Consider the following 25,226-nt stretch of genomic DNA (forward strand, 5'->3'; position numbering starts at 1 on the left):
AGCATCCTTGTAAATTAAGAGAGGTAGTCATGTTTTACACTAAGGCTGAACAAGTTTGTTTCCCAGTTTTCACCTCCTCAAACTATTTTGTAATGAGACTCAGGAAGGGTGACCCTCTCAAGTGGCAGCAGTGATCTTGAGGAAAAAAACTCACAAACCAACATTTCTTCTTGACCTCACTTGCTTTTCTCTGCTGCTTAAGTCTGACCTTTTTCCCTCCCCCACACCATGTGCACAGTTTCTAAATGAATTGATGTAAACAGACAGCAGTATTCATTTAATGCAATTAATAAGAAAGATCATGAAGTTTTTTTCTCTTTTTCTACAGTCAAGGCTTGATTAGTTAGAAAATACTGACAGCTCCTTTTTTGTGATAGAGGGATGGACAATTTTGTTCAGACAGTGGAAGAACATAATGGTGTGTTTTTTCTTTTTTTCCTTTTTTTCAAAGAAGTTACTATTGAGAGCATACAGGCTCATTGTACTGTAGTAGCAAATCCAGTACCGTAGCACTTAAGAGGTGGTTAACAGTGCTTTGGTTCAGAATCAGTGTTAGAAAATAAAGCTTAAAAAGTTATGATGCAGGATATTTGGCGGGATTTCAACAGCAATTTGTAATGAATGTAGAAAGGACTGAGGCATTGGCTTCTTCCCCTTGGCAAAGTATTTTGCTCTTCATTCTGTTTAAGTCCCAGGTTTCACGATCAAGTTTCTCACTTCCATCGATGACGCACTAAGGAGGATTCGTCATTGACCACGTCATTGTCGGTGTAGCGGTGCTGACACCGTGGTGGAATAAGCAGCAGGACGATCAGTACAAGGAGGATAATTCCACACAAGCTCATGAGAGCATAGGAGGCAATCCACAACACTGGTTCATGAAAAGAAACACTAGAAACACAGTTGCTTGCAACATCTGCTGTTGTGAAAGGGCCTTCAATCTCAGATACTGGAGCGCCATCAACTTCTGAGAAATTACAAAAGGAAGAACATTAAGTCTATAGACACCATTTAAAAGCAAATAAAAAAAGATCTATCTTAAATACTTATACATCCCTTTTCCTCCATCATCATACATCTCAGCATACTCATGTTTTATTGTATTTTGCATTGCAATAAAAATATTAGTATTCCGTGTTTATAAAATGGGAATCTGAAGCATAAGAAAACCACGACACTCCCACATCTACACAGTCTGTCAACAAGAAAGCAGACATTTAAATCAGGTTTCCCACAGCCCAAATTAAAACCCAAGACATGGGATCACCTCTTCTCTCTGGACTAACCTTTCAGAAATGTCAATTTAACAAAGCTTAAAAATCCTATACAACACCTACACTGGAGTAGGTCAGGGCCTGGGCAGTTTTCGTTTCTGGAACAACAACCGGAAGAGTCCCTCAGATGATTCTTACATCTTCTGTGTTCGCTATCTTCCAGGGTCTTAGGGAGCAGCATGCAGGATTATTAGCTTCATAGATACCTTAAAGGACTGTATGCTAAACACAAGGTGCAGGGTGGAAAGTAGCACAGATACTCTTGTGAGTGGAGGTGAAAATTCAGAAGGAAGAGGAGGTGAAGCAGGAGAGTTGGGTGACAGCTGTACAGAAAAGGGGAATGGTGGAGAGAAAGGTCAATATCAGGAGTGAGGAGCTGGGACATGAAGGAGTAGAGCTGTTCGGCAGGGAGGGAGAAGCTAACCAAGCAGCTTGGAAAATGAAGATGACAAAGCTAAGGTGAGAAGCATGAAGGGATGCCTTGGCAGCTCCATTTTCCAAAGGCCAACCATCTCGGTAACATCACAGACTGTGTGACTTGTTTCATTCCCATCACAAACCCCTACTTGTCAAACCAGTATTTGCTTAAAAAGGGTTATGCTGTCCATGGTTGTCACAGTAACCGTGGCAAGCGCAGCAAAGTTCCCCTGAGTTGTGGACAGGGCTACACGTATTGTAAAGGCAGAGCAAGTGAGTTGCCTAGGGCAACGAAATATTCAGTGCATTTCGTATTTTAGGTCCCTGGTCAGGGAAGAATGGATACCTTTTAGCTTGCTTGAGGCAACTAGAAGCCTGCATTTAGTACTGTCTGTGCATATTAACGAGTCTTCCAAACAGCTGTAATTCACTTCTCTAGTCAGATACTTCAAGACACATTTGTGTGTTTCTTACAAAGGCCTCAGTTTTAACTTTACTGCTACATTTCTTGTTCATTTTACACACAGACAAGCTCTTGCCAAACTGTAAGTGATCCCACCTATTGAAGACAGTATCCCTTATTTACACATATCTTAGACACGACTCCTGAAAGCATGTTTAAAGAGATTAGCATAAAATACCCTTTGGAAGGAAGAGGAGAGCCCAGGTTTTGGAAAACGCAGGTTTTTTTGTGGAGAAACAAATGCAGAATAGTTGGGCTGCTTTACCTGCAATTTACTGTGAGATATTTTAGTTGGTATTTAGTCCCTGGCCTCATATTATTTTCAGGTTTAAGTCTCATTAACTTAATTGTGGGCTGCTGCTGAAAGAGACAGTTCTGCTCACCCTCACCCTGCCCAAGTGAGGAATATTCCGTAGGATCACTCAACTGAACCAACCCCTTCTCCAGCTGCAAGTGTAGGAAGACTCTTTTAGCACCAACACAGTGTTAGAGTGGACTGGGTGTACCCTGCGGCTGCATCCACAAACACCCTAAAACTGGTGGATACCAAACATGTAATCTCTCAGCTCATCAGATGGGTAATAAAATGGTCTGTGCAGCCTATAATGTCAGCATATCTTTGCAAGATACTGCTGTTACATAAATGTGGTAAGGGAGATGCACAATAATGGACAGGCTTGTAAAAGACTATCTAGAAGGTCTGTGGCAGAAGTCCATTTTGTTCAGAGTCCCAGTATTGCACTTTGTCTACCAAGCAATTTTTTCTTCTGTACATCTCACCCCCTCACACCACTTCATCTGTCTCTATGAAGTCCTGCAGCAAAACCAAACTAAACCACATTTAATACTAATGTGAAATGCAAGGCATAAGTATTACTACTTAAGAATTTAGTATTTCAAAGAAGTAAAAAAAAAAAAAAAGCAGCACAATTTTCCACCTTGATAATAGTTTTGAAAACAGACAGTCCCTAATTACTCATTATTTGGCTTGAGTACAATAATTACTCCTCTTTAAAAAGGCAATACAAAACTGTTGTCATAGTGGCTGACATTTTAAATTACATTTTGAGAATGCTTGATAGCAGCACAGCCTCTGCTTTCTTCCCTCCAAAAAGAAAAGTTTTCCCTCACCCTCTTCCATCCCCAGAGAAACTGAGAGGAAATCAAAAGAGGAAATTTGCCTAAATTGTTCAAACAAGCCCTTAACATAAACTACCAGTCACAAACACTTAGCATATTACACATTAACTGAATTAGGATATTTTGGCATATTTTTTTAGAACATCTGATGGTAGCTACCTACAATAAATTCTTGATCTTGAATAAACAAGATTTTCTTCTTTATTGATGACTACAGGACAAAAATGGCACCTCTGTAAAAGTGCTATTTTATAACATTTGCGTAGAAGTCACACTCTTGCTCACCATCTTGGGTGGTTTGGAAAGAAAGCACACCTGAAGTTAGATCAAATTTATCATAAAATTTTAAAATGCTGCTTGGAAGTGGTCCCGGGAAGTCACTTAGTCCAGCCCGCTACTGTGAGCAGGACTGTCACCATCAACAGATCAGGTCAGCTGCAGCTTTATCCAGCCAGGTCTCATAAAACCCTCAGGAGGGAGACCCCACGATCAGTCCGGGCAGCCTGTTTCAGTGCTGCACCACCCTCCTGCAGAAGGAGAAATTCTTAATGTCCAACTTGAACTTTCCTGAATGTAACTGGAGGATGTTGCCTTTTGTTACGTAGTTTCACTTGCACTTACCCTTGGACCGCATTCATCTTTGGGCCCATCATAATCTCCAGATCTTTTTCCACAGGGCTGCTGTTACATTTAGTGGGCCCCTTCCCAGACTGCACCCATGCATGGTGGTTTCCTGCTCGAGGTGCAGAACTTTGCACGTCTGTTCACTGATACTCTTGAGGCTTCTGCTGCCCAGTCCTCTAGGTTACCAAGGTCCTTCTGGACTGAAGCTCTGCTATTCATCATGCCATCTATTTTCCTGAGTTTAGTGCCCACAAATTTTGGTGTGTTCTGTCTCATCACAGTTTAGTGTAGAAGTAATTTATGATTACAGTCCTTGGTGCATTTCTTCCCTAAAAAATACCCAGGTCTTGCTCCTATGATCTGCTCACTTACTACAAAAATACTAGGGGTCTAATGCTGCTCAATACTGAGATACCATCAGGTTGCTTCACTAATACTAACCAGTTGATCTGAACATCTTGTCTCAAGAAGACACTCGATCCAAAACCTTTCCTCGTCATCCTGTAAACAGTAGGTTACTCCTGAAATTATCAACAAGCAACCTGAAACAATTTGGTAACAGGCAGAATAAGTCTTAAAGGGTTTCACATATTGAGGAAAAAGCAAATTTATTTTCCTGCTACAATGGAAGAGCTTCCTGCAGCCATCTACCTAACTCTCCTCACTCTTGCTACATCCTGGAGAAAGAAAAAAGATGCAAGGAGTATTGCATGATAAGGCAGTTCTCATTTCTACTCAAGTCTCAATAGAAACTTGGGAGTTCAATGAAGTTAACATTTTTAGTCCTGTTCCCCTAATTTTTGTATTCAGCACATACCCGTTTAACATCTGATAAAAACATAGGCTTAAATTTAGTGTTAGCACTCTATTGTAAAGAAGAAAGCATAGGCCATTGCAAAGCCACACCACATGGTCCTTTATACTTCTCTCATTTCTGAAGATTTATGACACCAGTAATTCAATCTAATTTATGCCCACAAACAGACTAAAAAGCTCCAAATAAATGACATTAATGTAGTTGCTATGGAGGACATGGCTGGCCTCCACAGGAAGCCAGTTAGGCAGCTTAATCCCTCACACTGCACTCACTGCTAACCACTCACAGTTGTGGTTTTCTGATGAAAGTAGTGTTAAATATGGAAACCACAAGCTGTGAAGAAGCGAATTCAGAATAACTGGCACATCCAGCCAAATGTCATCTGCCCCGTGTGAGTGGAGTCTGGCAAATCAGCATACCTTGTCTCAGTCAGTGGTTTGTGTCATCTGATTTCTCAGTTCCCATGATGCTAGGTTAGAAATATGCATGAAACATGGACAAAGAAACAAGGAGGAAATGCCTTCTAGCACCAGCTGGGTATCGTCATGTGTCCAAGCTCATGTGAATTCATATTTCATGTCTATTCAGCAAGCTCAGTTCTTTCTCTCTAGATGAGGTTGGCAGAACCATATGAAGTGGCTAAACTCTATGTTTCTATGTAGCAATATTAACATTAAGGTGTTATTATGGTCCCTTGATTCTCTTTCATAACAAAGATGTGATTTCAAAGCAGTTCTTACAAGCACCAGCTGGCTCGTGTCCCCTGCTGGCTACATGTCGGTCAACATGTTCTGTCAAAATGTCCTCTCCCCCGTCTATTAATGGCTGCAGTGTGGCAGGGACAGGAGGCAGCTCTATGCTCACTAAAATTGCAGTCCGGAAGCACAAGGAAGAATTAAAGGCAGGACAACCTGGTCTGCAGTATTTGTCTAGTTATGTATCTTTCATCACTGCATGGTACCTCAGAGGTCTTCATTAAGTAACCCACATCAATATCCAGATTTTCTTTCCTAGCAAGCTCAAAGAGGACGATTTTGAACCCATTAACAATGGAGAGATTTAAAAAAAAAAAAAAAGCTTTTAAAATGCCCTGGAGCTACAACTCAGCCAGCTAGTATCTCTCTTTTTTTCCCTTCAATTACCTGGTTGCATTAAGCACTCAAGTACTTACTGCCTTTACCCTCTCTAACATAAATACTGGGGATTAAAGAAGCACTGTCAGTCGTAGTCCTTTTCTCATGCAAATCTCGGATGATATAGTGTTTTTCCGGGCATAGATCACCTCCATTTGGGACAGATACTTGCATATGGGTGCACATCCTTTCTCTCCTCTCCCACTTGCATGTTCTTGTGGTGCCAAAGCAATGTCTCATCAACAAGAAGAGGAAACCCCAAAACTTGTGTTTTTAGTTACCCGAAAGAAGAAATAATGAAAAAGCAATAAAGTTAACCAGCACTGTAAAATCAGCCAAAAATTATGACCTTTTCCACATTTCCTCAGCAGCTAATTAAAAAAATAATGGCTTTTTACTTACACTGAGAAAACTATTTGTTTTGAACCAACACAAACACCACAAGTCTTAATTCGAGTTTCATTTTCATCTTAGTTCTTTCTTTTGAGTATTTCTGGGAGACTAAAAAGGCACAACTTACTTTAAGAGAAAAGCACAAGTAAGATGCTTCACTGTGCATATTGAAAGTTACCTGAACAATCCATTTATCCGCAAATTAGAACAGGAACTATGTAAAAATGAAGCTGCATTAAAAACAGGGACTTGCCTCATGTAACTGCCAGGGAAAACGCACACAGAGACAGGTGTCTCAGAAAGAAGATCTCTCAGAAGGAAGAATACAGTGAAGATCCCAGAGCTGAGGCTGATTTACTTCATGCCAAAAGACTGTTGCATGCCATACAGCTTTTTTTTTCTTTTCCCCCCTCCCCTTGAAATCTGAAAAGCTTGGGATTGCTCAAAAAGATACCCTTCACATTCCATGGGTAATCACTCTTTTTCCCATCAGATAAGTGGCAAAGGTGTTTCTCTAAGAGAGCCGATATTTCCTCACTCACCAAGTCCTGAACAATATTCCTCTTACCTGCACATGGACTCACTGCAAAGCCCACTCTCCTCTGGGCTCTGTCAAATATTACATAAAAGCCTTCCATGACCGTAGCACCAATAACTAGAGCATTCGTGGAGGAAGAAATGCCAAATCGGTAGCACTGTAAATTCTCTCCTATTCCAAGGATGGGTTGAATATAAAGCTATTAAAAAAAAAAAAAAAGCCAGAATGTAAGAAGCAACACCACACAGTACTTAGAAGTTCAGACCTTTTGATTTTTATATTCAAGTACTCAAACTTCACTAGAAATAGAGAATGAACAGGGGCAAACAGATTCTGTACATGATTTAAAACTGGTCAAAGCTTACGGGCAGGTAAGAGGTAAAGCTCTTGGATTCTAAGCTTAAATTCAAACACAGTCACTACGTGAAGATGAACAGCAAATTCATGAGAGCCACTTTTTCTTTCATTTTCCATAAGGGAAGGATAGCTGAGAAAGAACTTGGGAAATGAACTTAAATAAGAGAATAATTTTATTATTTAAAAAATTATCAGGATGGAATTGATTCAGGGAACATTCAGTGTCAGCTTCAAGACTCTAGATTCATAAATTCAAGTCACATTTTACCCCTTGTCTCCTCAGTGAAGATGAAAGATTGCCAGGCTACATGATCAATACAGAAGACGCTTATCATAAGGCTTTACTATATTTCAAGTTAAAATGCATTTAATAGGTTAATTCTTCTCTTTGCTCCTGACCATCCCCTGAGGTAAAAACTGTATTAGTAATGTTAGAGGATACCAGCCTGTATTGCAACCCACACCGTGAGGGGAAGCCAGAGAGGAAAAATAAACATAGCATATTATATTCTAAAATCTGGGATGGAATATTAATAAAAGATAAACCAACCAAGTTACAGAAACTGGTGCAGAGATCACATAGGCTCATTGCCAAGACTGTCATATTCAGAAGAAGTGCTCCAATTCAGAACGCCACGAAAAACAAATCAATTTGCTTCCCAAAACAAGAAGATCAAAATGAGCAGAGACACTTCTGTATTGACATCTAATGTGGCTGAGGCTTGTGAAAACAAAACAAAAACTTGCCTGTTTTTCTGACAATTTGAAAAAAATCATTCCCAACTACATGGACTGCATTCAGAGGCAAACTGTGGTTTTTTTGGTTTTGGGTTTTTTTTTTGGTGGTGTTTTTTTTTTGGTTTTGTTTTTGTTTTTGTTTTGTTTTTGTTAGGTTTGACAAGTTTGTTGTTTTCCCTAGTTAAAATTTGTTTTTTTAAAATTCCATTTTAAGATATTTCCCTTTTATGCAATAAGGCAGTTCTCTATTACTGCTAAAAATAGCTCCTATTTTTAAGAGCATGTGCTTTATAATAGTAAAAACAAATACATAACTGAATAAACAAAGAAGGTTGAGACCTGTGGTAGGATGGAGATCCGAAATGACCTACTGGCGTTTTCATCCCTCAGGTAAATAGAGAGTTTGGGAAATAAGGACCAGGGTCTTTCAGTTTTATCCCAGCATGCAAGCTGCGAACCAGTCCAGAAACCAGACGAGAATTCTTGTATCTATTAAAGAAAAAAATAAAAGCAATACATACAGATTACACACATTTTGATAGATTTTTTTGTAAATGATCACTACCACAACCCTAAAATACCACATCCCCTGAAAATAAGACAGGGTCTTATATTAATTTTTGCTCCAAAAGTTGTTGGTTTTGTTTTGTTTTTTTTTTTTGTTTTTTTTTTTACACATATAGCTGCCTGGGCACTACTTAAATTGACTTTTTAAAAATGAACTGTAACTAGGTCTTATTTTTGGAGTGGGGCTTATATTTCGAGCATCCTCAAAAATCCTGAAAAATCATGCTAGGGCTTATTTTCGGAGTAGGTCTTATTTTTTGGAAAACAAGGTATTCGATACTTCTTCCATTCCCATGGAGAAATTCAAGCATGAACAGAAGTCTGATAAAAAGCTTTTTCTTTAAGGATCAAAGCAAGAACCCAACACACAAATTGAGGTGCTTCTTAACCCATTATGACTTGGAAGACAGGGGAAGAGGCAAAAGCAGGTTTAGGTCTCCCTTTCCTCTCCTCCCTATTTGTGTCTCATTACTTCCACCTCTGCAATGAACATGTGTGACCTCCCTGAGCAATCAGTACTGAGGCAAAGCATCAACAGGCTTTTTCTACCTACCTATTTCTTCTCTGAACAGCTCTGAACAAATACCAACATCTTGAAGTAGCTTTTTTTTTTTTTTTAAAACTTAAGCCAAAATATAAACTGCATGAATATGTAATGGAGTCAGCTCCCTTCCTCACATACCTACAGCTTCCTACTCAGCTTTAGGGTTTTGAAGCCAAGGGATAAGCCAAAATCTCCTGGCAGGTAAGGGAATAGAGGTCTGCTGCAGTCAATGGAAAGAAATACGTCCCTCTGTCTCTTTTGCTGTCCTGCCACTCACTACCAACACAACTTGCCATGCTTTTGAAAGAAAGTTAACATATCCATGGCACTAACAAAACAAAAATCAAACCCCTACAGAGCGTGCTTGCCTAAGACAAACATCTTGTCTAATGTTCATGCTCCCTGAAGCACACAAAGCTGATCTGCTACCAGATTAGAGGACAAAACTTCCTTATTTGAGTGCATTACTTTGCGCTGGTTCTTATTCCCACATGAAACAACATGCAAGGCAGTATCTTGTTCTGACATTGCATAGCCAAAGCCTCCCGTATGTGTGAAGGAGAAAGATGGAATCCAGCCTCTCCACGCCCCTCATTTGTATTTATCTGTGATATTGATTACTTTGTAAGCATCAGCTCATACATTAGTTATGGCATTTTACAGGTGACAAGTATTCACACACACCCACATACCTGCCAACGAAACATTTGTTAGGGCTGCACAGTATTAGAGACTTAATACTTCCAGGTGCTCATCTCCGTTCTCGGGCCAACAAGCAATCACTCGTGTAAATACACAATGAGACTTACTGTCACAAACAGACTGCTTTTACCCTTAACACTCAATGCACGCTTACGTACATCTCCTGGCACAGGACAGAATGGTCTGATCCTCACAGCTAAGTCCCAGGCCAGACCTGCTGAAGAACACAGTTGTCCTCCCTTTCCATTTGCTCTTGGAAAGCAGAGCTTGTGATCTGAGAAAAACTGCAAGACAGCACCCAGACCGGACAGACCAAGGCTATACAGTGCTCTATTTTAAGTGCCTACTTTCACTTCCCAGAAAGACTGTTTATGACATCGCATTTCTTTGCCTTGCTTCTGTACGCTGAAGAAATGCATTGCAGGGGTTTTGGCTGTAGGACACCTAAAAGATTATTAAAATAAAGAGGTTTATTGGAGCCTTCCTCTCCTCAACTTATTAACTTAGCATTATACTAATACCATGAGTAGACATACTGTTCTGACTTCAGCGCAGTGAGATGTAGTAGCTGCCACCCCTCTGTGGCCCATCTTTGCCCATCTGCCAAAACCACCACACTTCAGACCTGCCAACATTAAACTGCATCTACAGCTGCTCCCTGGAAGACTTCAGTCCAAACAAGTAAGGTTTAAAACACAATCTGCACCACTAAAGAGCATAAAGCTCATAGCCTTGGTTTTTATGGATCTGAAAAAAGGAACACTTCACACACGGTTATCCCAGCATACCTGAGGAGGCAACAACATCTTGCTGAGAAGCTTGTAGCAAGCTGCTATGAGCAGAAACTTGTTAACCTGGTTCTCCTGTGGTCAGATAAGTATGTCTGAATACATCAGATTTTGTTTCAGTGGTGCACAGCCTGCCAGAAGCACAGAGCGCTTAGAGTATGGTTGGGATGCCATGCTACAATTGCTGAAAATACCCATTTTCCTGACATTGCTCCTACATAGCTAGAATCTGATCCTGACATCTTGTAACTACTTTCTTATTTAATAGACTATCTCCTTTGTTTAGAGCTGTGAAAGTAATTTTTGATGTGTGTGGAGAGAAAGGGGTACAGCAGCAAGGTCCTTGGGATTAAAAAGATACCCTAAAAGAGTTAGTTGATGCATTTTTAATAGGAAGAACAAAAACCATTAAGCAGAGTGAGTGAGTGGCTCCCCTCTAATACCTTATTGATCAGTTGACTCTTTACTTATCACGTGGAAGGCCCTAGTTCAAATGTCCTTCTGACCAACACCAGAGAGGAGTGCGAACTGCTGCGACCCACTTTACAGGAGGATGCCCTATCCACAAAGTGCCATTACAAGACCTTTTGGGTACGCTTCTTTCAATTCCCTCCCCATTGACTGAAATTGTTCCAGTCAATACTTAAGTGCTTTGCAAAGAAGAACTTTTCAACCAGAGAAGCTGAGATACATAACATAACTGGTACATTTGTATCAGATAATGGACACCTATAGGCAGTGAAGAATACTTCATGCCAAATCTCTGCTCTCAATAAGGTAAGAAAAGGATCTCAGTCTTGAATTATCAGCATAGAGGCAAACACTCCATCTTTAGGGCAGCTGACCAATAGCCTGGTTACTGAATTTCCTGTGATTTGCAACTACTACCACTGTCCGATTGTGAATCCATGACAAAAATATTAAAGTGGCTAACACTGAAATATATGGGATTTATTCTTCATCTTTAAACTTCTTGGCACTGCTTACTGTATTCAACCAACTTTTATGAATTGTTTTTATTAACCAGAAAATGCTGCTTCTGTTACTCTATACTCGGAGAAATCCACCAACCCCATGCCCTACTTCTAAAGCCCACTCTATTTCCAAAGAAAGATGCTTTTAAACATAAATAATTCAATAATGAAGGTCAAAACCAGCTTTATTGATATGAATAATCCCAATGAATGGCATCCATTCTATACAACAACAAGCATTATACTTGGAAGGGAACTGCTTGCAGTAGCAGGTTCTTCTACTTTATAAACACTGTTTTGAATGAAAGGCCTGCTTTTATACTCTTAATACTTTGAATGAGAGCGACATGGATTGTGTCCATGTTTCTGAAATGCTTAGAACAAAATATTCCATCTCTGCACTGTTTCTGATGCATTTCCATATATGCGCTTCTTGTCTGTACTTGGATCCCCCTTTTTCCTCCTCCCTTTCCCTTTTCACCTCTTCCCTTCCCTTTTCCGTTTCCTTCAAAGGCTATCAGTTATTTCTCACTTTTTAACAGGGGTAGACCAGGAAAGATTCCACTCCCCTCAGTTTAAAACCCTATGACTTACAAGGCAGACAGCAAGGGTGACACTTCTTTCAAAGATCAAATGTGAGCATTTAATAGGAAATTAACACTTTGAGCAGATTTAATGACATTGGCTTACCAGGGATGTGCGAGCTATTGCTTGCACCACAGCACTGAAGACTTTCTGGGGCAGACGGAGGAGAGTGGTCCCACTGTCTACTATCGCTTTATCGGCATTATACTAGGGAGGGAGGAAAAAAGAGAGAAGTTACACGCTGTAGTTAATGTAATGCAGATTGCACTGTTTCATAACAATGACAAAGCTGTTGCTCTTTGGTAGCTGTCTTCCAAACCTGCATGTCATACCTGTCAGCAACTCTTTCTAGTTGATAGCCTGAATTTAAATGAAGCCCAAGAGCAAAAGCAAGATGCGGTCAGCCTAGACACAAGAGTGAGTTTATTTGCACCACTGAAGAAAATTACTGTGTGTCACCATGGCTGGTGCAAATGGCCAAACCACTGTAAAGAGAAGTAAAGTCCAGCCTCTCTGAGAGGGGTGAGCTAATCCACGTTACCTCCCGTATGCTTTGGGCAAAAGCACTCTCATGATTGGTACCGAGAGATGCTAAGCACACTGATGTAGCTCAGATGTACATCCAAGCCCTGAATCAAGGTCTCTGCTATCATGGAAACGACTCACTCTAGTTTAAACATAATACAGAAGCCCAGGTTTAATGACTGACGTATATAAGTTAAGAATAGTCAAGGAACATTAGGCTTTATTACATGTCGTGTTTGGTACTGGCTCAAGAGTTTAAATGCCAAATGCCACAGCTTTCTCTCTTAACTGCTGCAAACCACTGAAACACACACAAAACCAAGTAAAAATAAACTTGGAATTTCAATCTTGCTGCCTCAAAATCTGGACTAAAAAAAAACCCTAAGGAAACAATTATCTTCATTATTAAAACCCTAACCCTCAGATTAAGGGATTTAATTAAGCTCTAGATACAGTAAACAAAGAATAAATATTTTTAAAGGTACGTTTTTTAATGAGCTCCTTAAAAGCTATGATTAACTGAAAAAAAAATAGGCAAGTAGCAGTGGCAGCTGTTTTCATTAACTACTTTTGTTATCAGCTTAGGCAACAGGATCAATATAACTGAACAGTGACACATTTCTGGTATAATCATAAGGCATAAGGAAACATATAGCATAAGGTTTTTAGGAAGAAGCCAAACAACAAGTAAATTTAAAATACATTGGTTTAGATGTTATCAAGTCACATAGAATATCTTTAGTGCAGTGACAAAAATAAAACCCACCAAAAAGTAAACCAAATATCTTTGACTTAGTTATTTGCTTTTTGAAAGAAGAGCTGCTATAGGCTGCCAAGCAGAGCTGAAAGAAAAGCAAACAGGAAACCATTTATTGTACACTCAGAAATATTCTGAAGAGTGGAGAGAAACATCAAGGCATTGTGCAGTGCATTTTAATAGGTTTGTACCACACAGATGCAATTGCCATCATCCCGTAGAGCCACCCTTGGAAAAAAAGTAGGTAGGAAGCACAGCCAAAAGGGTCAACTTCTAACATATTAAGCACACAAAATGCCTGGAGCAGCAGGAACGTTTGGCCAGAGACTAAGCACCTGGATTTTCATGCTGTGTTCACTGTACTTTCAGTGGGTAGTAACTTCTTGCCTTCTTGATCTTCCTGGTTAATATTTAATAGGGCACCCTATGCGCTGCCAGCAGCTCAGGACTTCTCTCAGCCCTGGTCTGCCCGGCTTAAGGCCGCAGCTGTGGTCTAACATTGGACAAATTCCCAGCACTGAGGTGAGGCGACTACTTTTCCCTTGCAAGGAAAGGAGTCATCTCTGGTGACGGTTACAAGAAATGTTCCATTTCCCAGAAAACAACTAAGAGGAGAAAGGGCATACAGTTCACCATCCTGTACAATGAACTATGCATCCTCTGCAAGCCCCTAACTAGCCAAACTTTAATCATAGTAGCCCTAATTTATTATTCTTCCCCTAAATTTTTGAGAGAAGATCTTTGATCAAGAAAGGAAAGATGTCTTCTATACCAGGGACTAGCATACTGTGCAACACAGACAATGTGTTGGCTGGCTCAGAAAAAGAGCGACAATAACAGGAAACTTTCGTAACACCGCTAGGTTTTTAAGTGAGTTGTTTTCTGGAAACAGTATGTATTAAACTATTAGTACAAGGGCTCCTCTTCAAAAACATGTTGATCTCTTTTTAAGGCTAGAAAGAAGAGCAACACAAACATTTATGTTAAAGGACCAGCAGTTTTGCCCTCCTAACAATACAACAGACATTTAAATAGATCTTGTTTTGCTTATTAAGTTGAAAGCTGATATAACTAATTTTAAATACTTTAAATGGCACTATGATTTCTGTATTTTGTACACAAATATAATAATGTTTGTGTAAGATTTTTGTCCTAAATTTTACTTAATTTGTATGAACTATAAAAACCGTTGAATTATCATGTCCAAATGATTTCCAACTTAGAGAACAAGCATAAGATAAAATTAAGATGTCTAATGATAACAGGGCATGAAAATTATAGAACTAAAATCAAAACATGAATAACAACAAGCTACAGCAAGAAACAAATGAAACACACACATATAAACATATCCTCCAAAAAAAAAAAAAAAAAAAAGAAACAGCTTTGGAATAAAAATGGCAACAACACAGTCTCATTAAACTGATTCCTAATAAAAACAGAAAACAAATCAATCAGGCATAATAACTGGCAAGGCCAAAGCAAGCAAAAGTGGATTAGAAAAACCAGAAAAAGAAGGCATAGGATGAGACGCTTTGGGAAGCTTCCCAGGATGACACCTGCCCACTGCTGTCATGAGTTACATGCTTAGACATCTCCACATGGGTTAATCCAACATCTTCCCTTTTGTTTGACCAGAATTGTCTTAAAACCCTTTGGTTTGATTTTACTGTATAACAGAAAACCGTAATCTATAGTTGTTTAAAGACTGTTGTCTTCTTGAATATTCAGTGCTTAGGCACCTTTCTTACAACACAAACAATTCAAACTAGTCAAGAGGCTGAGCCCTTCCAAACTGTATCAGCCATATTTTCAGTGGCCTGTTCAATTAATAACTGTAGCCTAGTCCCTAATTTACTGAAAATACTAGCAATGACTTTAAAGTCCTCTTTGAAGCAATTTTAGCATGTACACACTACATTGCACATGGGTTGTTCATTCCTTTTCAGTTACCATGCAGCCTTAATTATCAGAGGAAACCAGAATACAGGTCTGCTTGTAAAGACAAAAACTGATCAATTCAGTGTTGTTTTTTTTTTTTTTTTTTTTTAAATCAAACTTGCATTTTATATAGACAGAAACATATTATGCAATTACCTCTCTGCAATCCAATTCGAGGTTCAGTCCTCCAACCTCCAGTTTGAGAATTTCAACCTGGTAATACCACTCCTCTTTGATAGGTGTATACCAAATATCACCCTTGTACAGACTTGGTTCAATTCCACCCAGAATCTGAGGGAAAAGAGAAAGGAATTCACACACTTTAAAATCCCAGATATTTAGTTTTGAGGCAAATACAGGAAAAAAAGGGAATATTTAATTGTGGTACATAGGGCATCAAAATTTTAATAGAGCACCATTTGTAAGGATTTTACTGACAAGTTCTCTGTCAATAAAAAAGCTGTACGAAACATCTAGATGTTAAGCTTCAATCAACCAGAATTCCCATACTGGGCCAAATTACCAGCATCTTCATCTACAAGCTCACACTGGTTCTCTTATGAAAGCTCCACAGTTTAAAATCAAAAGAGTATCTTCAGTGGTTTAATCTAGGCAATGTATAAAAATGGGACAGTATATTAAACCTGCACATCATAAATTCACTTTATCAGATCAGAAAACCTTAATACGGCTCAAGAACATTTCATTTTTCTTATACACATCCAAATGGAATGCGACCATCCTGTCATTGTTATCGCTATAAGCTTTCATCAAAACTTATGTTGAAGCTGACTGGGAGCGTACTAGACCGTCGGATTTTGAACTGAACTAACGTAAGCGATTTCTCTCTTGGGTTTCATCTATCTCAAGTGTGTTAGCATCTACAATATGTGAATTCACAGCAAAATAACTATTTGTGACCAACTCCTGTGCTGATATGCTTATTTCAGTATTATTCAGGAACAGTCATAAATAATGGCAAATTCTTGGTCCCACTAAAACTGATGGAAAGACTTTCCAGAGGAACAAGAAGTAGAAGATTTGGTCTTTAGATTTTTGCCTTTAATATGTCGTCTACAAAGAAGAAAAGAGCCTTGATTCCTCTCCCCCTTTTCATGTCATGTAAAAAACATTACCGTAGCATTTTGATGAGATTTATTGCACAAGCTTAGCAGCTGAGTAAGGGACTACTCAGTTTGAGAAAGATTGAAGAATCTGCCCTGAGGAAATACCACAACTTTTAAGCTTTTTTAAAAAATTAAAATTAAATGTGAAATGCAGAAGCTTACTCAAACTTGAGAGAGAAAAAAAGAATGGAGAATGAAAACAGACAGTTGAGTTTCGCCTAAGTGCTTAACTTTTCCTTAAAAAAATATGAAACAGTTCATATATTAAAAACTAAATTTGGAAGTAGGATAGTCATAGAAAAGAGGGAGAGAGATTAACAAAGATACATCTTCCCTCTCAGATTGACAGATACCCACAAGACTACCTCCGTTGGTACCGCTTCCAGAAACAGGCAGTCCAGCACCACACATCTGCAAGGAGAAAATGTTGGGGATCTTTGCCTGCCTCACAAGAGAATCAAAGAACGTCTCCACAGAACTTGAAGGCTTGAAGGTGTTGAAAAACAAAACAAAAAACAAAAGAATTGCAAAAGTATTCATTAAAAAGCTTATTTGCAGAAATGAGCCAATTATTCAAACAAGACTGCTTTTCACAAGTAAATTGAATTTCTGACAACCATGTGATGAAAATTCTAGATATAGTATATGATTAAAAAACCAACACCTGTCATTTTTCTGTTTCCGCTGGGTTTAAAAACATTTTTATTCTTGACCACTGTCAGAAATCCCTAAAGCACAAGAATATTTTTCAACTGAAGGTTTAAAACTCAAATACTGGTTTCAGTTTCAGACAAACTCTCACTGATGCTTTCTGTTTGGAAAAGGCTTTGAGTTATTAGAACAGCCAAATGTAACTTGCCCTTCCTGCCTTTCCACAGTTAAAAGGCAGAATTTTAAAGTGAGGATTTTCAGTTTTTAACCATAGTTTATTCTAATGAACTTTGAAGTCAATGGCCTTATTTCCCCTTCTTTTAAAGAACTTCATATCCAAGCACACTCACTTCAGCTGATTACTGGCCAACAGGTTCTTTCCTATACTGCATCTCATATTTGTCTTTGCAGTTTATTAGAGTACTGCAATGTCATTGTAATTCAGATTTCTGTGCAGGTACATCTCATGACAAGCAGAGACCCTGGCGAGCTTGTGAAGTGCCAAGTGCTCTTACTACACAAAGCACAGAATAGCCTCAGAAGCCAACACCACTTACGTCTTTGGAAGAAGGGAAAAATAAATGCCCTGAATACACTATTTGTCCAAACCAGAGCCTGAGAAGCAGCTCTTCTCTGTCTGTCTGTCAACAGTGTATGACAGTAAGTTCGGCAGAAGTCAATACAATGATCACACAACTCTTGAATAAAGCATTTTAATTCCAGAGTCAACAGGAAGTATCGAATCATTTGTTCTAATGGGATATACCTCAGTTTGTGAATCTCTCAGACAGTTATGTGTAGGTTGAAAACTATGACCATGTAGTATTCCAATCACGTTTTCAGTTTTAGATTATAAGGTTATAAATTTTAGACTATAAATTTTAGGTTTTAATTTAAATTTCTACCTGAATTTCCTGCCTCAAAAAGAACAGGATATGCTTTGTTGTATGTTAATAAAAACACTATAGCTAATATTGTTCTGGAATTATCCATTTACCTCCATCTCAACTTTTACTTGATGGGTAAGAATGTCTTAGAATCAACTGCCAAGGGCTTGGTGAAGTAAGCCCATTAGTCCGTTGACAAGTCTTGAGGGGGATCATCAAAACCTTCATAAATGCCTTCCACATGCATACTAGAAGCCTTTACTCCAATCCGCTGGAACTACAAACTCTGTAAAATTTATTCATTCCAGATGAGCTAAAATTGGAGCCTTCATCACCAGAAAAGCCTAAATCCTCATTGTAGGACTGTGGTACCACCACAACCCAGTGTATTATTTCTAGAATTTAACAAATACAAAGGATCCACAGGAAAGAGTGGGTGGAAGGGAAGAGTCCAATTATGACAGAACATCTGTCCTCTTATTTTAATAGCTGGGGAAAGGGTGACTTACCTTGGCTAAGGCATCGTAGGCAAGACCAAGAATCCCATGCCATTTAACCCCTGGTAAGAAGAAGTTCTCTGATTCAAGAATGGTAGCAATGTTGATGACGTAGCTGCCATCTATTCCTTTTGGCATAGTAATGACATCTGTACCCAGCACTCCAGTCCAGCTTCCTTGACTGTACTTAACTGTAACATCAATCCCTTGAGACTTATATGTACTTGACCTTTAAAAGGAAAAGATACACTTATGCACGAGCTGTTCATTTACAATGCAAGACAACAGAATATATTCCATCTTAATTTTTCCCAGAGAGAAAAAAGGTGAAGTCTGTAAAGTTGATCACATACACTCACAGAAAAAGGGGAATGGATTATAAAAGCAGTTAAAAAAAAAAAAAGCAGCAGTAATAGAAAAAGTCTTGAGGCCTTGTTTTCATCAATGACTCAAACCTTCACAATGTGCCCCTTTTTTTTTTTTTTAATCAAAAGTATTACGCTGTCCAGTGCATTACGTCCCTGACTCAGACTGGTCTATCAGAACAGGAGCAATATTCTTTAACTGGAGACGAAATGTATTAAGTGGCGCTAGGAAATGAAAAGCTTTTGAATTCAAATCTAAAAGTGAAATGCCAGTCTAACTGAATAGCTGTAGACTAATATCTCACTAATATTATTAAAAGCCCATTTTGGGTAAATTGGAATATTATTGCAAGTATCAGGAGTAAAACACAGGTTTTCTAAATCTGCAGTTTGGTCTATCTATCAGGAAGTAAGTAGATTTGGATATTATTAACAAATGATTCCCTGACTTGGAGGAGGAAAGGAAGGAGTTCCTTCTAGACCTGGGCAGCAAAGGCAAAGGAGAAGTATGGCAAGCAAGGAAAGAAAAAGAATCTTGTTTAGAAGGCTTAACAAAACAGGAGAAAAAAAAATATCAATAGATTTTTTTCATTTTAAAATCTTGTAGTATAAATATAGTAATCATCTTCCACCTTCATCACTACTGAAGAGCTACAAAACTCTAGTTTCCTTACAATCTATTTTGGTCTCATTCCTTGGCAGGCAGCTTGCCCTTCTAAAGCGGCAGACGACCATGCTTGGTATGTCCAAATGGACTTTTAGTTTGACAACTTTTTTAAAAGTAAATTTTTTAAAAAAGCAAGTATAAAATAATTTCATAATACCACCTTTACATGTGTGTAAAACAATAGAAGGTGCAGGTGATTTATCCAGTGTGGTCAGTTTATCAAACCAGCTTTCATCTAAGAGCTGCTCTGACAGAAACAGCCACATGAGGTGGCTTCACAGTCCCCTGTACCTGAGCTCACCAGAATGAATTGGTGTGATTTTGCCTATTAGGGGGAACAACCTTGAGAGAGCAATTCAGACAGCTCCCACTCATTCAAGCAGACACTTTATCTTGAAGGACAATTTGGCCATATGGACCATGCAACTTATCCTCTTCCTAGTTAAATGAGGGTTGGGAGCAATGAGTCCAGGCTCTAACTCTAAGCCATTCTTGATACTCCCAAAACCTAACCCATCAGGGGTCTTCACAGCCCAGTAGCTTGCAACATCCAAGAAAGCAGAAATAAATGAGGTAATAGGCCCCACAGATTAGATTTCAAAATCAAATTCCAGAGATACTGTTACTACCTGTACCTGGCTACTGCTACTGCTGTTTTACCTGTCCGCGTAATTCTGCATTTGTATGACACTTAGGCAAAGGGATATCTCTGCTCAGGCAGGGTCTTCAGAGCACCACTGTGATACTGGCAGTACATTTTATAGATCAAAATGGAGTCTGAATAATTAGAGACATAAGAAAAGCTAGGAGGGGGCAGGAAAACGAAGGGAAAATACAGGGCTCTTCATGTAGAAAAGCGTCTGGCTGTGCAACAGAAGAGGAAACATCTGAAATCAGAGAGAAAAGTGAGTGCTAGGAGAATAAAGCAGAGCAAATCTGCACATATAGACTCTGCATGGCTAGCAACAGCAGCAAAACATAGCTCTGCTTCTGTAGGCAGTAACAGCCTGATGGATTGAGCTGTGGACCAGGACACAGAAAGACAGGGCTCGTTTTCCAGCACTGCAGGTGAACTTTCTGGTGAAAGGCAGGACGAGCCACTTCCTCACTGTCTGTGCCTCAGCTTCCCCACCTGTAGAAATGGGTATGAGGATACTCATCTCATCTGTAAAGCCCACAAATGTTTTATTGAAGAGAAGGCCTTATCATATCTTTCAAGGAACAAAATACCCAGTGTGGGAAGGGATCTCACGTGATCCTTGTGGCAGTAAATTATATTCTGTTCTGCAAAACCACTTCCTGCTCCATCTTCTTGACTGTAATCAGCCTGTGTTTTTCCAACTCACTGATCCAAAGGAAGAAAACTTCTTTAGAGGTGAAAACTAGAGACTTGTTCTAATTCGTAGGCTGAGAACAAACATACAGCATGAAAAATTCCAAACAAGTTGTTGTGGCTACAATAAAAAAAATAAGAAATTCAGCTTTTCCAGCAGGACAGAGTATATCTTCACTAGAGGCAAGGAAAAAGGCCTCCTAGTTTATGGTGCTGTAGTGTCACTGCTCCCTTTTCCCTGTCCTTTCCAGTTATTGCCTTTTCTCCAAAGCAGCCAACAGAAACGTGGTCCTCAAATCTCAGCTTAGAAAACTAGCAACAGGTTCATTTTTCTCACGTAGAGTTACTCCTCATTACCAGCCGACAGCATTAAATAAAGCATTGGCAAAATATTATGCTCAAAATGGTAACAGAAAATCCACTTCACAGAAAGCCCTGCTTAACTCCAGCCTTGCCAAACACATGCAATTCCTTCTTAATGCAATGGTCTTGCAGCTCACTTGCCACTCTGCAACAAACCAGGACTTCAGATTTTCTTACTTACCTATTCACTTTTTCCTAAGCACCAAACCAATGCCTTCAGGAACAGCAATAGCAAAGAAGAAAACAGCAATAGACCAAAAAATCTGAACAGAAGTTTTGATCGCTTCTTTAGTGAAGATGGAAGGCACAAGATAAGTGACTCAGGGCCAATGATTTTAAGACAAAGCAAACATGAAAACACAACAACCATCCTAGTGGTCTAAAGACTATGCCTCAACATAAATTATTATCTTTAACCAAGAAGTCCCATCTAACTTGCAGGGGTTCTGGAACAAGTTTATAATTTCCCTCAAACCATAAACTGCACAGTGTACACAACCAAACTTGCAGGATCACACTGCAAAGCAGCAGCTTACTTTTGCTTGCTTGTATATAACTTATTGTATTACTTCAATTTATTGCCCATAATTTTCTTACCTCCATATCTCTTGGAATGATCAACTCTTGAGCAGTTTGCTCTCGAAACTGTAGATGGTGCACAGTATTATTCACACTGAAATAAAACTGAATACTGTTGCTGAATACCGACAGCCCTAAGTATGTCATTCTTTCACATACTGCTACAGATCCATCACTGATAATTTAGTTTCAAGAGTAAAAATCCCTTTATACCTCTGTTAAAGTAGTTCGTTTATCATAAGTAGTGTACTCAACAAAAACAACTTGTTATTTTGAACAGCATGAGAACAAACCCTATGATTTCTTTCCAGTTGAGGACAAACTAAGCCATTTCCCAAAACCTCATACACCACTGTGACCTATACAGCATGATCACCACAGCAGACTCAGAACTTTTCACAGCTAAGTTTTGTCAGAGCTGCTCCAAAGCTCAAGTCACGAAAGAGTTCTTGATAACAGCTTTATGCATTTTGTATGGAAAGACCCAGATAATTAAACAGTAGAACTATATGACATGGATTATATTACACACAACATTATTTAACAAATTAATTCTAAAATTGCTCAAGGAAGGCTCTTCCTGAACAACACAACCTCCAGGTCCTTTGAAACAATGATAGTGCCTTTCCTATACACCGTCCTCAATTTCAGTCAAAAAACAATCATGCATTTAATTTCAGATTTTGATCATTTTAATAAAATTAAAGTAAGAGCATGACAATCAGGAAATTCAGATCCATCACTCTCTTTCTCCAACACAATACTAATATTCTAATAAGCACACATCTATAACTCAGTCCCCATTAACTTAAATTACTAATCCTTCTTTCCCCTTATCTTCAATTTGCAGTTTATGACATTGATATGGAAGCACTTCATGACGATATAGGGAAAAACTGCAGGAATGATTACCAGATGAGAGAAAAACCTCTTTATCTAATTTTGAAATGTTCCACGTAGTATGGAAGAAAAGTGCCCACAGGTCATTTGTCTCATTTACACATGGGTAAAGGTTACTCTTAGGTAATTTTACAGATCTGGCTGATGTGATATCAAGGCTCCTGTATACCATTTATGCAAAATCATGTCAGCCAGGGAAAATAACTTGACTACTGGGAAAAGGCTGTCATAAGGCCAGTCTCAAAAAGAGATGAGCTAAAGGGCCCAAGGAACTATAGGCCACTGGGCTTCACCTGACTTGAGTCAGGAAAAGCCTCAAAGAACAACCTCCTGGAATCTGCTCCCAAGCACATGCAGGACAAGAAGGTAATCATGGACACTCAATGAGGAATTTCATGGGTATTATCATACCTGACCAACCTTATTGTCTTCTACAACAAGATGACTAGCTATGCAGATGAGGAGAGTGCAGTGACTGTAGCACACCTTGACTTCAGTCAGGCTTTTGATGCCATCTCCCATAGCATTCCCATTTGGAAGCTGAGGATGTGGGGCTGAACAGACAGCTGTGTGGGTTGAAGATGGGCTAGGCCACTGGGCCCAAACGGCAGTGACCATTGGCTCAACGTCAGGCTCATGACAAGCATAGTACCCCAAGGGTTGTAAGTGGAGGAGAAATTGTTTAACATCTTCGTCAAGAACCTATACAACAGACAGACTGTACCCTCAGCAGGTTTGCACAGGACACTTCATTAAGGGGAGTAGCTGACATGCTGAATATCAGAGCTTGAATCCAAAGGAAGCTTGAAAAATGGGAAGATCGAACCAAGAGAAACCTCCTGGCATTCAACATGGAGAAGCACCAAGTTTTGTAGGTGAGAGGAAATAACTCCATGCATCAGGACAGAATGAGAAGCAACTGAAAAGGACTCAAAAGGACTTGGGATAATGGTGGGCACCAGACTGAATAAGAGCAAACACCGTGCTTGCCCTGTGCATACCACAAACTCCACACTAGGCCACATTTGGAGGGCCATGGACAACATATCCAAGAAAGTTGCTCTCACCTTCTGGTCAGCACTGGTGAGACCAAACCTGGAATAGACTGTGGCTAGCTCTGGGAACCCAGTTCAACAAGGATCCAGAGAAAGAGGGACTGGCAGAGAGCGACCAGATAGGTCAGGGACCATGCACACAGGACCTGTGATGAGAGGATGAGGGGAGCTGGGCTTCGGTTTTGCAGACAAGAAGCTAAGGGCAAATCTCACAGCAGCTTACAACAACTTGAAAGACAGTTACAAAGATGGCACAGCCAAACTTTTCTCTGCAGTGACATATAATAACACAAGGGACAACATCCATGAGTCACATTTTGTGAGGTTCAGGGTGGAAAACAGGAAATATTTCCTCCACAGGAGAATGTGGCACAGTACTGAAACACGCTGCCCAGAGAGAGCATCCTTAAAGGTTTACAGGACTTGGCTGGATTCAGACATGGATGATCTGATCTGGTGACAGCCCTGCCTTATTTGAGATATGTACTAACTGACCTACAGAAGTTTCTTGCAAACAACAGTTTTGAAACATCTAACTGATTTCAGTGAGGCCAGGATCCCTCCCAGATGACATTTTTTAAATGTTTCTGAAGTATTTAAAATGAAAGAAACATGGTGTAGCCAGGTTCAAGCATACTAGTGGTTTCATTTTTTTCTGAGCATATTGTAGTACTCCATCAAATCAATCCAAACAAGAAATTGTTATTGTAATTGCTCTGGATTGTAGTGACTTGAGTTTAGAATCATTTTTACAAAGTGCCCTTAACTCTTCAGGGCCCAAATTTCAAGGTTTTGTTATTAACTCTATATCAAAGTTCACAAAACACAGTATACACTGAGAACACTGATAAGAGACTGTAACCTTCAAGTGATTCCACAGCCTTTTGAGACACACAGCCTCTGCCATTGTTGTTATTTCTAATGGTTTATGGTTCTCATGAGAGAGGCCTTGCCCTTCCAGACAAAATAACATCACTTAAGAAAAAAGAGAAAAGGAATGCTTGTGCTTTTAATTCCTTGCAGTTAAGTTTCCTCTAGCCACTACCTATGGAAGCTGGGATGTAAAATTCTGCAATGCCGCAGAAATGGCTTTCAAGTGCAAATTCTGGACTTCACAGACCTGTGTCATATCAGAGTGAGATGTGAGATATCTCCATTATCATCTGAATATGTGGCAGGATGTAAGGCTATTCCAGTAAGCAACACGGAAATACCATCTATCCCTCTATCACCAGTGCATCTTACTGGGAAAAAAAGTGCAAACCCCCATGTTAAAATACATAAAAAGGTAATGATATTCTCCAGCCTCCCAGTCCTCTAAGTATTTTTATCCATATGCTTCAGCTAAAGATAGACACTGTGTTTTGGAGAAGTTTACCTGAAATAATTGAAACTAAAGGAGGGCAGAAAGAAAGGAAGAAAGGAGCATGAGTGGTTCAGACAGACGAAGCTGTGCTTGGCTGTGACTAATGTCACCTCATGCTAAACACAGCAAATTTAGTGCATAACAAGCACTGAAACCACC

The 25,226-nt window shown here is 39.3% G+C and overlaps 1 protein-coding gene across 1 annotated transcript in view; it reads right to left on the reverse strand.

Moving 5' to 3' along the window:
- Positions 1–713: 713 nt before the first annotated feature.
- The window catches only part of BACE2 (beta-secretase 2), a 49,022-nt gene continuing 24,509 nt past the window's right edge, over positions 714–25,226 (reverse strand). Inside the window, exons 3-9 of the mRNA XM_065648924.1 lie at positions 18,452–18,668; positions 16,762–16,890; positions 15,434–15,568; positions 12,160–12,261; positions 8,234–8,383; positions 6,830–6,998; positions 714–967 (exon numbers count right to left, since the gene is read on the reverse strand). Coding sequence (XP_065504996.1) covers positions 714–967; positions 6,830–6,998; positions 8,234–8,383; positions 12,160–12,261; positions 15,434–15,568; positions 16,762–16,890; positions 18,452–18,668 — 1,156 coding nt within the window. The remainder of the gene's footprint in view (positions 968–6,829; positions 6,999–8,233; positions 8,384–12,159; positions 12,262–15,433; positions 15,569–16,761; positions 16,891–18,451; positions 18,669–25,226) is intronic.

Source organism: Caloenas nicobarica, chromosome 1, assembly GCF_036013445.1.
Source record: "Caloenas nicobarica isolate bCalNic1 chromosome 1, bCalNic1.hap1, whole genome shotgun sequence".
NCBI lineage: Eukaryota > Metazoa > Chordata > Aves > Columbiformes > Columbidae > Caloenas > Caloenas nicobarica.